Source organism: Vigna unguiculata, chromosome 11 (assembly GCF_037176805.1).
Source record: "Vigna unguiculata cultivar grain cowpea cultivar isolate G323 ecotype 2 chromosome 11, ASM3717680v1, whole genome shotgun sequence".
Classification (NCBI taxonomy): domain Eukaryota; kingdom Viridiplantae; phylum Streptophyta; class Magnoliopsida; order Fabales; family Fabaceae; genus Vigna; species Vigna unguiculata.
In genome coordinates, this window is record NC_140802.1 from 33,909,372 (window position 1) to 33,924,131 (window position 14,760).

The window sequence follows — 14,760 nt, forward strand, 5'->3', positions numbered from 1 at the left end:
CAATTAATGAATGCGTACCTTTAAATGATGGGGTCCACGTGTATTTATAGAATATTAATGACGTTTGACCATTGCATGGGCTGGATTTTGACTTGGGCCCCAACTTGGGCCATGAGTGGACCTGGGCCCCAAAACAGGCCCTGGAGGCTTATTGAAGGCAGGGCATTGATGTTAGTTAACCTTCTAAACAAGTAGTCGGTTTCGACCGGCTGCCTGGCTAGATGGCTTTGTGCCGATGGTATCCGGGTACCAGATGCTAGGCGATTTTGATATGTATATTGTTTACTTGATTGAGTTCGGCTAGGTACGGTACAGGAATAAATGTCGAGATAGTTTTGCTAATTTAGGAGTGGAGTCTAACCAATATTTTAGATGGTTGAATGCTTTGGCTTCTTGTATTAATCAAGTTTTCTTTAGAAATCAGTTTGGACTTTAGGAGTATAGATTTTCTTAACAGGGTTTCGGTTCGATTTCCCATATATGTTGTTTATTATTATTTTTTTCTCATTTTAATATACACATATTCTAGAGAACATATGATTATTGAGATATGATATATATCAACACAACTGAAATATCATATTCTTATATTGATACTTTTCTAAGGGTTACCATAAAAGAATGGAAAAGAAGAAGTGTTGAGGATAGATGATGGAAAAGTAAATGAATGAAACATAAATAAAAGAAGAAAAACAATGACAAAAATGTTAGGATCTTAATAACAAGTGCTAACCACACATTTTTTTTTAACATACTTTTCTTAACAAATTATACGTATTAGTTGCAATTTATCAAAAGAAATGAAGAGGGATTTATTTTATAAGAAGTGAGACCACAAAATTTTTTCAATAATTTTTAATCAATAAAGTATTCACTAAATCTTTAGTTTGTTAATTAATGTTTAAAAAAAATAAGAAATAGAAATGTAATATATATTTGTCTTATTCAAACAATATAATATAAAAATTCAATATTTTAGACTTCTTAATTTTTTATTTTAATGTTTTATCTTTGATCCACCGGATTGAGAGGTTTACCAATTTAAGTAGCTTAAACAAATTGGTTTGTCCAGTTAACTTTATTTTTCATCATTACAACACTCCATTCATCTTATTAAAAAAAATTGAAGCTTAAACTTTATTAATTTTATGTTTAATTACTCTTTTTATTCTTGTTTTTGTCTAAAAATGTCAAATTAATTTTCTAATTTTTTTTAAGTTTTAATTTGGTCCCAAATTTTAAAAATTTACACAATTTAGTCTTTTTGTTACATTTCTTAAAGTAAATCAGTGATTTTTTTATTAAAATCGGTATTATAATTATGTTAATTACATAAATAAAATAAATCATCTTTATTAACAACTTCAATTTTGATGAAAAATATTTCAAGAAATTTAACGAAAAGAATCACATTGCATTAATTTTTCAAAAATTGAAATCAAATTGAAACAAAAAGAATTAGAAGACCAACTTAATATTTTTGAACAAAAACGAGGACCAAAAGAATAATTAAACCTTAATTTTATTATGATAGTTTGAGGTGAAATAATTAACAATATAAATAATCAACGTGACGTATAATCTTTTCTATGTGGCTATGTGAAACAAATAGTGCACGACAGTTTTTGAACCATAATACTGCTATTCAATCACTACATAGTATAATCTTCAAATCTAACAGCCAAAAATGTTCCCCAGAAATCAATAACCTCAACAACTTTCTCTATTCCTATTTGATTATGGTGCTGCCAACAATTTCACCAGTAATCCTTGTTTTGTACTGGATCCATGTTTCACCATTTTGCTTCATTCAATTTTCTGTCCTAGAAAGAACTGAATTTGCAAACTGCATTTTAACCCATGCTCTGCATCCACCAACTCACAATAACTTGGTAGTAGATAAACTACAAGTCATTTCATTGCACCTCAAGTAAAATTTTTCACAAAAAAAATGTCTGAGACAGGCATTGCTGCTTCAATCTTCCAACCAAGTAGATGAGAGGAGAACTTGGATTTGAGGAATCTGATGCAACCAGAACATTACATTGAGTCCTTTGTCAGATAGAACGAGTAAGAAATGGGGAAGGGACCTTTGGAGAGTGAAAGCAAGAACACATAAGACTTGAGAGGTCTGAGAATTATCAATAATTGCAGCTTTTCATCAATGGTTTGTATTCTTGATTTGCGATGAAATAAAGAAAAAAGAAAGGAGTCCAGATTTTCTACTGATTTTTTTTTCCTCTTCTGAGCATTAACAATACACTAATGTTGGCACTTTAAAAATCTTTTTAACATATTTTAAAACATCAAAATCAGTATGTGTTTTAAAGGAACAACACACAACAACCTAACAGAGAATCCAAATTCAGAAAGAAAAAATATCTGAAATTTGGCAGGATTTCAAGGAAATGAAAAAGTGAGGTGCTGTTGTTCTCATTGTTCTCCGCTATAGTTCTTATAAAATGACCATGGACTAATTGAAGGACATTGTTCCATGGAACTGCAGAAATGAAGATGAAATTTCTATGGCGCATTGTCGATCTAATCAAAGCCTTTCTAATTCAGTCTACACCAAGCAAAATTCACATCTTTTATTCACATTTCCATCTCAGCAATGCACCAACTCTCACACATCTCATAAAATACACATTGCCAATGATTGACAAACACCAAATATAATAGTAAAATCACATTAATGTAACAACTCATTTGGTAATCAGTAATAAAGGTCATCATATCTGCACAATGATGTATAGTGCAATAACAACATAGAACTACATTTAAACACTAGGATGTAAAACAGTATATGAGCAGAGCCAATATACTGAAGTAAACATTGAAATAACCAAATTGAATTAGTCATATATTCAAAGCAAATAGAAACCAAGCGTGTAGTGATATCAGTAGAAGGAAAAAAGGGTCCCCATTTTAACAAGTGAAATAGAAAAACATGTCAGCTATGCTTGCCTTATCACACAAAAATGATCTTTTAAGCCAAATCCACCATGTAAACAAAAACTAATATTCACGGCTTGAGTTATAGACCACACATAGAGAATCACTAATTATATGTTCCCACAAGTTTATTTTGTCAACATGTGAAAAGAATAAAAGGTGTTAAGCAACAACATATAGTTGTCATAGTCAAAGGGAAGCGTTATAATATAGAAAAGACTATTTATCTATACTCTTCAACTTAATCCTGCAGCCTCAGTGATACATCAAAGAAACTATCAATCAATTTAAACATATAACTAGAGAAAGTTTTAATGTCTTAAAGTTTTACAAGATGCAATGTATGGTTTCTTATATATCTTTCCTAAATGAAAACACAAACAAAAGGTGATATATTCCATGATGCTTTCTTCTTGTTCTCATTCTTTCTGCTTTTTTGTCAAATACTATGGAAAAGTTTTTTTATGAAATGAGCACTGGCACCAACTAGTTGAAAAGTACAAAATCATGATCAGGAAAACCTAAGAAAAAGAAAATGAAGAAAACATTTCAAAATATTACCTGTATAATGTCAGGTAAACAGCAAGGTCTCTTTTTAATTCAATGGGAAAGTCTCTTTCTAGATCTGGTGCGGCATCGAAGACTCCAGAGAAATACCAGAAAAATAAGCAGAACCATTTGTAGAATAAACACCAACTTCAAACCTAAACCAGGAAGGTTTCAATTTATTTTTACCTGAGTTTCTAAACACATGAAAATATTTTTGGAAAACAAGTTACCAGTAACGTTATGAACTGATTCCTCCGACTTCACTTCTTTTTTATTTGATTTGCAAAAGCTAATTTTCGACTCTGCATTTCCACCCATGACACATGTGTTTGGGCAACAAATGATTCCATCATGTTCATCACTTCCATCACAACAATCTGCAGCAATATTAAACGAACATTGGAACTCAAAGTTGAAGGCAGAAGCAGCCTTTTATATCTTGCATCAGGAAAAGTAACTTCATTGCTAATTTATGTTAAAGCAGATTGCTTATGTGAAATGTAAAACCAGATCAGTTGTGACACAATTTAAGATACTAATGAATTTCAATCTATAAATCATTTAATCTCAAATAGGCAATGAGCATAAAGAGACCAAGATAGGTAAGAGACAAAGCACCAAAAAACAATCAAAATTTTATTTATTTACAAAGGCCAGTGAAATCCATTTGCATTGGGAAATATGGAGATTTAGAAATGTGTTATGCAATTCATCATTTTCAGAACACAAAGCCTTTAAGCTTTAGGTAGTAAGTAACTACTAAGCTCTCTGGCCCATTCCTTTGCCTTGGCAAAATTCCAAAGACATGTACAAAGTGCTATAACAAACAGACCTTAACAGAACCTCACAAAGGCAAACAGGAAAAAGGAATACAAGATATAAAAACAGAGGATAAAATGCTTACCACAAAAATGATCATTAACATGAGAAGAAAATATGAACTGTGGTTTGCTACCAAGGTTTCTGCAGTAAAACTTTGCGGCAGGGCAAGCTGAAGTCCCTGTAGTCAAATGAACAACAACATTCTAACAAGTTATAAATGTAATGAAATTTCATCTCATGATATTGCAGAAGAGATGTACATGAAAAACTAAGAAAATTTATGACGTCAGAGAAGCAACCAAATTATCAACATATTTAATAAGATCAATACAAGCCAAAGATATTAAAAACTAGGGTTCAATATAAACAAATATTTTTCTCAATTTTCAATTTGGACAAAACTTAAAAACATTTCTTTAGATGTTTTTTGATGTTGTTCTCCCTTCAGAATTGGACTTTCACCTCTCCATAATCTATGTTGTCTTCTAACGAAGCCCTTTATTACGCAAATTACCGAAGAGAAACTCTAATTATAGTTCGAAAACAATACTAAAAAAACTTATGAAAATGCCTAAAAAGTTTTTATCCTTTCAAATTTTCCCTGAACCATAAAATCATCTAGAAGTAAGAAATCAAACAACCACAAAACTCATAATCTTGCATAAATACATACCAGGTTCATCAGTGCCATCAGGGCAGTCACAGAAATTGTCATTAAGACGGTCTCTGGTGAAGTATTTTGATCCATCCTTGCACTTGATCACCTCAGAGCTGTAATATTTCTCATCTGCACCCAAACACCAACTCACGATAATAAAAGAAAAAATACACAAATAAAAGAAAAATGGTTGGAGGATACTGCAACGTTTGACTTGGGTTGCACACCCACTTGAGAAAAGATTCAAGCTTTGGTGTTTTGAAGCAAAAGGGTTACACGGGTACCTACCTAATGGGTGTACGCCAAGGAGAGAAGGGTGTGAAAAACAAAATGGGGCGAAAGCGAAGAGAAGAAAACATGATAAAGGGAAACGTAAGAAGCAATGGGGATTCATGTCTCTGTGTGAATGAGTGAGTGAGTGAATGAACAAAATCGCGTTTGTGTTCTCTTTCTCGAGAGAAGCAAGTTTCATTCTCGATTTTCGAGGCTCAGATTTAGTTGACTTGACTTGACCTTAATTCTTGAGTGGAATTTATGTGCATGTTTGGTAAACTCACCCCCAATTTTTGTTTTTGAAGAAACAAAAACAAAAATATGTAAGACCCAATTAATTGATATTAAATATTTTTGTTAATTATAAGAGTATTATTAAATTTGTCAATATAATTGTTTTTCAATAATTTTTTTCCTAAATACTTTTACAGGACTTCTCCTAAAGATGTTATTTATTTATCATAATTAACATTTAATTACTTTTATGACATGAAAAGATGATACCATTGTGTAATAAACCTAATATTCGAAATATACTCATACGCAATAATTATTTCATCCTCCATTAGTGCAAAAGTATAATGGTGAATCTTTTTGTTAGTTTTTTTTATCAAGAATTATAACGTCACTTAAATCTCATATTAAATAGAACTAAAAAATTCAACAAAATATAATATATAATCAAGAAGACCTATAAAATTATTATTTTAAATTTTTGGATTAAAGTTAGTGTGAATTATTTAGATGGGTTTAATTTATATTTTTTAATTTTTTAATTTTTCTGATGAATTTTTTTCTTTACAGACTTATTGGTAATATCAAAATTGAGAATTTGTATTGATGATTAGATTAAACGACTCCACGGGTCCAATATAGTTTTTATATCGAAAGGTTTCTTCATAAATTCAAATAAATATGTCTTATTATAATAAATGATAGAATAAATAAAATTCACTAATTAAGTATTCGTGCTTAGAATTACTTTAAATTCAACTTAAATTCTAAACACATAAAGCTGAAAGATCAAATTTCCAACTCAATTTGCGTGTCCATTTGTTTCCATACATGTGGTCGTAGTATCTAGCATCAAAATCTTTACATTAATAAGAGGATTGTATTTAAGAATACAGAAAGCTTTTCAGCATCAAAGCATGACTCTTTTAATTAATGACTTATGAAATAAGTGTTTGAAATAAAAGAATTTTTAAATAAAATATACATAAATTTTAATAAGATTTTATGCTTTTTTTTTGTTTTATTTAGGTTTAATATATAACATTTCCCTTAGATACAAATGAGGAAGTATAACACATGACACCCCTTTATTAATTCACACAAAAAATTTAAAAAAGACATTTTCCAACATAACTAAAAGAATGAACCAACCTCACTACATGATAGTCGTAACATCTATTTTTCTTACACTTCATACAAGAACAATCACTTTTTACATTACACAACAAACATTATAGTATTACACTAGATATTACATAATTTAACAAAAAACTTAATAATTTCTGTATTTCAATCAATAATATAATAAATTGTCATACTATTTTTAATTTAATTTTAATAAAAAAATATATGATTGAGATATAAAGATGATTGATGATAAAGTAACTAAGTTTAGTAATTGATTTAGTATTATATATTTAGTCTAATATACTAATTTTCTGTTATAAATTTAAATTATGTGACTTGAGGCGATGAGAGTAAAATAATGTAAATGAATATTTTTAACCAAAAAAAAATAACTAATTAATATAATAAATTGTAATAATAGTTTTAATTTCATTTTGATTAAAACATATATGAAATGAGATATAAAGATGATCAATGATAAAATAACTAATTTTATAATTGACTTAATATTATACATTTAGTCTAAATTACTAATTTCCTGTTATAGATTTAAATTGTTTGACTTGAGGTGATGAGACTATAATGTAAATTAATATTTCCAATAAAAAATAATTAATTAACTAATATAATAAGTTGTAATAATAGTAGTAAGGTTAAATTACTCTTTTGGTCCCTCTATTTGTTAAGTATTATCAGTTTGGTCCTCAAGTTTTTCGTTGTCTCAATTTGTCTCAAGTTTTTACACGTGTCACTTCACAATTGTGTCACGTGTTATGTAACGTCCCATTTAATTTAATACGTAAAATTAAAGGGAACGTCACGTGATAATAGCATAACAGCGCAGTCCTGGGGTCCTTAATATCACCCCTACAAAACTAGGCACACCACGATGCCGATAAAGGTAGAATAGCTGTTTAACTAAAAGATTACAATCCAGTAACAATGAAACACAGGGGCCATAGCCCTAAAGAAAACATGAAGGAAAGGAGCGCGAGTTCGAGCCCAGATGGCTAAGCTGCTGGATCATCGTTCCCTTGCTGACCACGAGAGCCTCGCCCATCTGCTCCCATCAACCAAGTTGATGATCATCGCAAGAAAGAACAGCCACATACAATCACAACCATGCAACAAGACGGGTAAGCTAGAGCCAACAACATAAATCATGTAATCAAGCATATTTTCATCATCTCATCCACATAGCAACCAAACATGTTATGACTCTTCATTCAATACACTACGACTCGACTCGACTCATCCGGATACGTATAACTTGGTCGGATTCAGCGGATGCTTGCACTTGTGTGGTTACCCCTGCTCGAACCTGAGCTGCTCGATCCTGAGCCATGTATTACTAGTGTTGCAATAAATCAAAACTCTCCCACCACAAGGTTAGCCCTTAGTGAGTCTCAGGCCTCCTGCTACTCCCACCACAAGAGTCAGTCCGCTCTAAGTGAGACTAACTGACTCCTCGGAGCGTCAGGATGCAACCTTACCTTGAATCCTTACCTAGTTATACAGATGGGGCACCACCATGAACACCCACTAACAGGGGCCATGGAATTACGTCCCGACCACTGAAGCGCAACCCCGGAGGTCTCACCTAGAGACCCCAAGGAATTACACACTGACACGGACCAATATTCATAAATCAGCAATAAGAGAATATTAAATTATATTTTTCAATTCCATATCAACCCTTGAAGTCTAATCCTCATATCAATCACATCTCAAACCCATACCTCTGGTCATCACCACCCCAATGAGTCTGGGGCCTAGTCTCATATCAATATCATGTTCCTTTAGTTTCAAACCGCATACTCATTCATATGCTAAGTCTCATACCAACCCATTCATCCACAATTCATGAATCATGCCAAACATATACTTCATGCTCCATTACATACATGTTCATCATCATACAATCATATTCAACCAACATGGATCACTCGGGAAACATCAAACGTCCAAATTATAGCACAGCCTCGCCCAGCATCTCGCCCAGGCTGAGGGGTCTCGCTCAGGCGAGACATCTCGCTCAGGCGAGCCTCCCCTCGCCTAGGCGAGAGCACAAAAACAAGGGTGGGGGCATCACGGGATCTCGCTTAAGCGAGATTCCTCTCGCCTGGGCGAGTGGCCTGCTCGCTCAAAAGGTGAGCGAGTCGCCTGGGCGAGATTTCGTGCAGAGGTCTTCCTGTTTCATCTCGCCTAGGCGAGATTGACTCGCTTGGGCGAGATTAACAGGTCTCGCCACTGTTCTTCACTGTAACAGCCAAGAAAACGAACCAAACCACACATGCAAACCATTTTTACACATCAAGACAACAGATCTAACCATGCAATCAACAACCAACGCAGAAACAGCTCTAAAAAGACTCGAAACTAGAACCCTAGCTTCCCGTACCTGGAAAGGAGCTAACGGAACTTTGACGCGGAACCTTGGGGCACAGTAGCTCGAGTGATGGACCTAGAACTGGCAGAACAGCGGTGAACACGATTATTTTCGGATTTTAATCGGTGGAAACGAATGTAAAGCTCTAGGAGGTAAGCACGAGAGGTTTAAAGTTATTTACGTGAGAGTCGAACGGAGCCTTAGCGGAAAGGGATGACGGCTACAGCTCCAAGCAAGGACAAGGTGCCTCTGAAAAGTGTAGGGTACCCCTTAGGTTTAGGGCAGACCTAAGGGTATATGTGTTTGGGCTGGCCTTAGGCCCAACTACAAGGACGACCCACTGACATTAGGGCTGAATAAAGAAAATGGACCTTACATTCTCCCCAACAAAAAAAAAATTTCGACCTCGAAAATAAAGACTCACTAGGTAAACAGATGTGGATGTGATTTTTTCATGTCCTCCTCTAACTCCCAAGTCGAGTCACCTGTCCTCCGATCCCAAATGACTTTGACAAGACTAACGGTCTTTCCACGACGTTCCTCCACCTTGCTATCCTCAAGAGCGATGGGTGGTACCTCCACTGTGAGATCTTCCCTGATCTGTATATCTTCAGCTTCCAACACGTGAGCCGGATCGAACACGTACTTCCTCAGCTGTGATACATGGAACACTGGATGAAGGTTCGCCAACTGCGGGGGTAAAGCTATCTCATAAGCCACTGGTCCAATCCTCCTCGTGATCTGATACGGGCCAAGGAATTTGGGTGAAAGCTTCCTTGAGCGGAGAGCCCTTCCCACGCCCGTGGTTCGGGTCACCCTCAAGAACACATGATCTCCTGCTGCGAACTCCAAAGGCCTCCTCCTGCGATCCGCATAAGCCTTCTGCCTGCTTTGCGAAGCCAACATCCTATCCCTCACCATCCTCACCTTCTCGGTGGTCTGTGCTAACAACTCCGGTCCAACCAACACTGCCTCTCCATCCTGATACCAACAAAGTGGAGTCCTACACCTCCTGCCATAAAGAGCCTCGTATGGCGCCATGCCAATGCTCGCATGAAAGCTGTTGTTGTAGGTGAACTCTATCAAAGGCAATACTTCGTCCCAAGCACCCAGATGGTCCAATATGCAAGTTCTCAACAAATCTTCTAATGACTGGATCGTTCTCTCAGACTGACCGTCGGTCTGAGGGTGATAAGCTGAACTCATAGTCAACTTGGTTCCCAAAGCCTCCTGTAAGGTTTGCCAAAACCGGGATGTAAACCGTGGGTCTCTGTCGGAAACTATGCTCGAAGGTACTCCATGCAACCTCACAATCTCTTTGACGTACAGCTGGGCCAACTTGGCCATGGACATCCTCAAGTTCATTGCCAAAAAGTGTGCACTCTTGGTGAGCCGATCTACTATCACCCAGATGGTGTCATGTCCTCTAAAAGTCCGTGGAAGATGAGTCACGAAATCCATGGAGATGCTGTCCCATTTCCACACTGGTACCTCTAACGACTGTAGAACGCCACCGGGTCTCTGATGCTCCACCTTCGCCTTCTGACACGTCAGACAAGCGGATACAAACTGAGCCACATCCTTCTTCATTCCCTGCCACCAGAAAGTTTCCTTGAGATCCTGGTACATCTTAGTCATGCCAGGATGCAAGCTAAGACGACTCTTGTGTCCTTCCTCAAGGATCAACTTTCTCAACTCAGCATCATCCGGTATACATACTCTGCCTCGAAACCTCAGTATGCCATCATCACTCACAGCAAAGTCTCTAGCCTCATCTGATCCAAGCTGTTCTCTAACTCTGTTCAGACTAGCATCCAACGACTGCCTCTCTCTGATCGAGCCCAAGAAGTCACTAGATATAGTAAGGGTACTACACTTAATGGACTCGGACCCCAACTCCACCTGTATCCTCATATCTATGAACTTCTCTAGTAGCTCTGCCTCTTTTATCATGAGATGTGCTGTGTGTACCGTCTTCCTACTCAAAGCATCTGCCACTACATTTGCCTTCCCTGGATGATATAGAAGCTCGAAGTCATAGTCCTTTAGGAATTCCATCCACCTCCTCTGCCTCATGTTAAGCTCCTTCTGGTCAAACAAGTACTTTAAACTCTTGTGGTCGCTGAACACCCGAAACTGAGCACCATAAAGATAGTGCCTCCAGATCTTCAAAGCAAAAACTATAGCCGCCAATTCCAAGTCATGAGTGGGATAGTTACGCTCATGTATCTTAAGCTGCCTCGAAGCATACGCCACTGCCTTCTTTTCTTGCATCAAAACACAACCAAGTCCAAGGCGGGAGGCGTCACAGTAGACCTCAAACGGCTTTCCGACATCCGGAATCACAAGTATCGGTGCACTGGTCAGTCTCTCCTTCAGTTCCTGGAAACTCTCCTCACACTTATCCGTCCAGATGAAGGGTTGATCCTTCCGGGTAAGCAAAGTCAAAGGTGCCACGATCTTGGAGAATCCTTCTATGAACCTCCTGTAGTATCCTGCTAACCCCACAAAGCTCCTAATCTCTGTGGCTGACTTAGGATTTTCCCACTTTATCACTGCCTCTAGCTTTGTCGGATCCACTGCAATCCCCTGTGCTGATATCACATGCCCCAAAAACTGAACTTCGTCTAACCAGAACTCACACTTGGACAACTTGGCATACAACTGCTTCTCTCTCAAAACACCAAGCACCAACCTCAGGTGTTCTGCATGTTCATCCTGAGTCCTGGAATAGATAAGGATGTCGTCTATGAAGACCACGACAAACTTGTCTAGGAAAGGTCGGAAAATCCTGTTCATGTAGTCCATGAACACCGCTGGGGCGTTGGTCACGCCAAACGGCATAACCACATACTCGTAGTGGCCATACCTCGACCTGAAGGCTGTCTTCTGTACATCATCGGCCTTTACCAAAATCTGGTGGTACCCTGATCGCAGATCTATCTTCGAAAACACTGAAGACCCATGCAACTGATCCATCAAGTCGTCAATCCTCGGGAGTGGATACTTATTCTTGATCGTCATCTTGTTCAGTTGCCTGTAATCTACACACAGGCGTGAACTCCCGTCCTTCTTCTTCACCAACAACACTGGTGCTCCCCAAGGTGAAGTGCTGGGTCGGATGAACTGTTTCTCCATCAGGTCTTCTATCTGTTTCTTAAGCTCTACCAACTCTGCCGGAGCCATGCGATATGGGGCCATCGAGACCGGGCCTGTTCCTGGGACTAGATCGATAGAGAACTCCACCTCTCTACTGGGTGGCAACCCTGGTATCTCCTCCGGAAATACATCCACAAAGTCCTGGACGACTGGTATCACCGACGTCGTCTCTCCCCTCTCCACCTCCATATGTGTGAAGATCATGTAGCACTGTGCGTCGTCCTGTAGTTCCCTCTTAACACCCTAGGAAGACACTAACTCAGGTTCCTCTGAGTCGGGAAACAACAACTTCTTCTCCCGACAATCTATCAGAATGCGATTAGCAGAGAGCCAATCCATCCCTAAGATCACTTCCAAGTCTTGCAGAGGCAAGCAGATTAGATTCACCTTGTACCTGCGTCCCTCTACTTCCACTGAACACCGAGCACACAAAGACGACATCGTGACCAATCCCGACGCCGGAGAAGACACCGCGAGCTCGCACTGTAGCTCGCTTACCGGCAAACCCAGACGTTCCACACAAGCAAAAGACACAAAAGAGTGTGTCGCTCCAGAATCATATAGTACACAACAAGATGAACCAGCTATCATGTAACTACCCATAACCAAGTTACCTGAGCCTGATGCCTCAGCTCCTGACATGGTGTACGCTCTGCCCGTCGCCTGAGGCCTGTTGCCTCTGTCTCTACCCTGATGCTGATGGGGTGTCTGAATTGGAGGGCGCGTCGCTGCCCTAGCAAGGTTGGGACAATCTCTCCCAAAGTGGCCTTCCTTGCCACAATTGTTGCACCGACGATAACCCTCTCTACGTGGACACGCGTACCTCGGGTGGGGTCCTCCACATGAGTAACACCGAACTCGACCCTGTTGCGGAGGAAAACTCCTAGACTCCTGAGGCTGATGGTGTGGTTTATCATACGGTCTCCTCCTCTCCTCATGTCTGGGCCTGGACCCGGATGGTCCACCAATCCCCTGGGGCGGCTGTGACTGCGGTGGGCGTTGGCCTTCCACCTCGCGCTTCATCTTCTCCATTACCCTGGCCTTATCTACCAGAGCAGCAAAATCCTTGATGGACAAGAGTGCCACCATCAAGCGAATGTCTCCCCTGAGGCCGTTCTCAAACTTACGGCATCTCCACTCCTCGTCAAGCGGCAGTGTGTAGAAACGGCTGAGGTGTTTAAACCTCTCAGCATACTCTGTGACAGTCTTCCCTCCCTGAGTCAACTGGAGGAACTCCACCTCCTTAGCGTACCAGATGCTGTTAGGAAAGTACTCGGAGAGGAATTTCTCCCTGAAAGTCTCCCACGTCACTGGCTCATCCCTCTCCTCCAGGATGGATCTGGTACTGCTCCACCAATGCTCTGCCTCTCCAGTGAGCATATAGACCGAGAATGCCAATCTGTCCTCTGCAGGGCACATCTTGGCGTCGTAGATGCGCTCCAGGTCCTTCAGCCATTGGTCTGCGGCGTCAAGACTGGTCTTCCCATCAAACTTCGTCGGGTGGTGTTTCAGAAAGTCCTCCAAGCTCCACTCCCTGACCGTAGGTCGTGGCTCAGGACCAAACACAGGTGTCGTCGTCCTGCTCTCCTCCATCTGGCGGAGGGCCTCCATATGCTGCCGATGAGCATCCTCAGCAGCTACCCTTGCAGCCTCCATCTGCTGCATCACCGCCTGCTGCAGCTCAAGCGACGCCGCCTGTCGCTGCATAGATGCCTCGTGCTGCTGCATCATCGCAGCACTCTGCTGCGTCATAGCTGCTACCATCGCCTCTATAGCTCTGGCGATATCTGATGTGTCCCCCTGGGATGACTGAGAAGCTCGGCGAGGAGGTGCCATAATCCACTGGCACATAGAAAATCACTTGGTTAGACTCGATAAAGGCAAGAATTTAACTAAGAACACTCAGAAGACACACAGAGAAGCTAAGCGGACATCCAAGTCCACAGACCTAAGGAATAACCGCTCTGATACCATAAATGTAACGTCCCATTTAATTTAATACGTAAAATTAAAGGAAACGTCACGTGATAATAGCATAACAGCGCAATCCTGGGGTCCTTAATATCACCCCTACAAAACTAGGCACACCACGATGCCGATAAAGGTAGAATAGCTGTTTAACTAAAAGATTACAATCCAGTAACAATGAAACACAGGGGCCATAGCCCTAAAGAAAACATGAAGGAAAGGAGCGCGAGTTCGAGCCCAAATGGCTAAGCTACTAGATCATCGTTCCCTTGCTGACCACGAGAGTCTCGCCCATCTGCTCCCATCAACCAAGTTGATGATCATCGCAAGAAAGAACAGCCACATACAATCACAACCATGCAACAAGACGGGTAAGCTAGAGCCAACAACATAAATCATGTAATCAAGCATATTTTCATCATCTCATCCACATAGCAACCAAACATGTTATGACTCTTCATTCAATACACTACGACTCGACTCGACTCATCCGGATACGTATAACTTGGTCGGATTCAGCGGATGCTTGCACTTGTGTGGGTACCCCTGCTCGAACCTGAGCTGCTCGATCCTGAGCCATGTATTACCAGTGTTGCAATAAATCAAAACTCTCCCACCACAAGGT

General features: G+C 39.2%; 2 protein-coding genes across 4 annotated transcripts; both read right to left on the reverse strand.

Moving 5' to 3' along the window:
• Positions 1-1,506: 1,506 nt before the first annotated feature.
• Positions 1,507-5,534, reverse strand: LOC114168334 (kinase C substrate, heavy chain-like protein). 3 transcript variants are annotated; one of them, XM_028053112.2, is made up of 6 exons: positions 5,273-5,534; positions 5,000-5,113; positions 4,409-4,504; positions 3,735-3,881; positions 3,517-3,659; positions 1,507-2,023 (listed from the first exon to the last, which is right to left on the reverse strand). In XM_028053112.2, exons 1-5 carry the CDS (start codon positions 5,454-5,456, stop codon positions 3,556-3,558), a joined length of 645 nt encoding a protein of 214 aa, XP_027908913.2. In that variant the 5' UTR covers positions 5,457-5,534; the 3' UTR covers positions 1,507-2,023; positions 3,517-3,555. The 3 variants fall into 3 exon arrangements, with proteins under 3 accessions (XP_027908913.2, XP_027908912.2, XP_027908911.2); XM_028053111.2 differs by having other exon boundaries at positions 1,507-2,131; XM_028053110.2 differs by having other exon boundaries at positions 1,507-2,176.
• A 1,902-nt stretch (positions 5,535-7,436) lies between these two features.
• LOC146881820 (uncharacterized) lies at positions 7,437-13,778 on the reverse strand. Its single transcript, XM_085669354.1, has 9 exons — positions 12,555-13,778; positions 12,177-12,410; positions 11,167-11,597; positions 10,728-10,839; positions 10,500-10,601; positions 10,104-10,238; positions 9,825-9,989; positions 9,494-9,698; positions 7,437-7,537 (listed from the first exon to the last, which is right to left on the reverse strand). Exons 1-9 carry the CDS (start codon positions 13,776-13,778, stop codon positions 7,437-7,439), a joined length of 2,709 nt encoding a protein of 902 aa, XP_085525480.1.
• Positions 13,779-14,760: the final 982 nt, after the last annotated feature.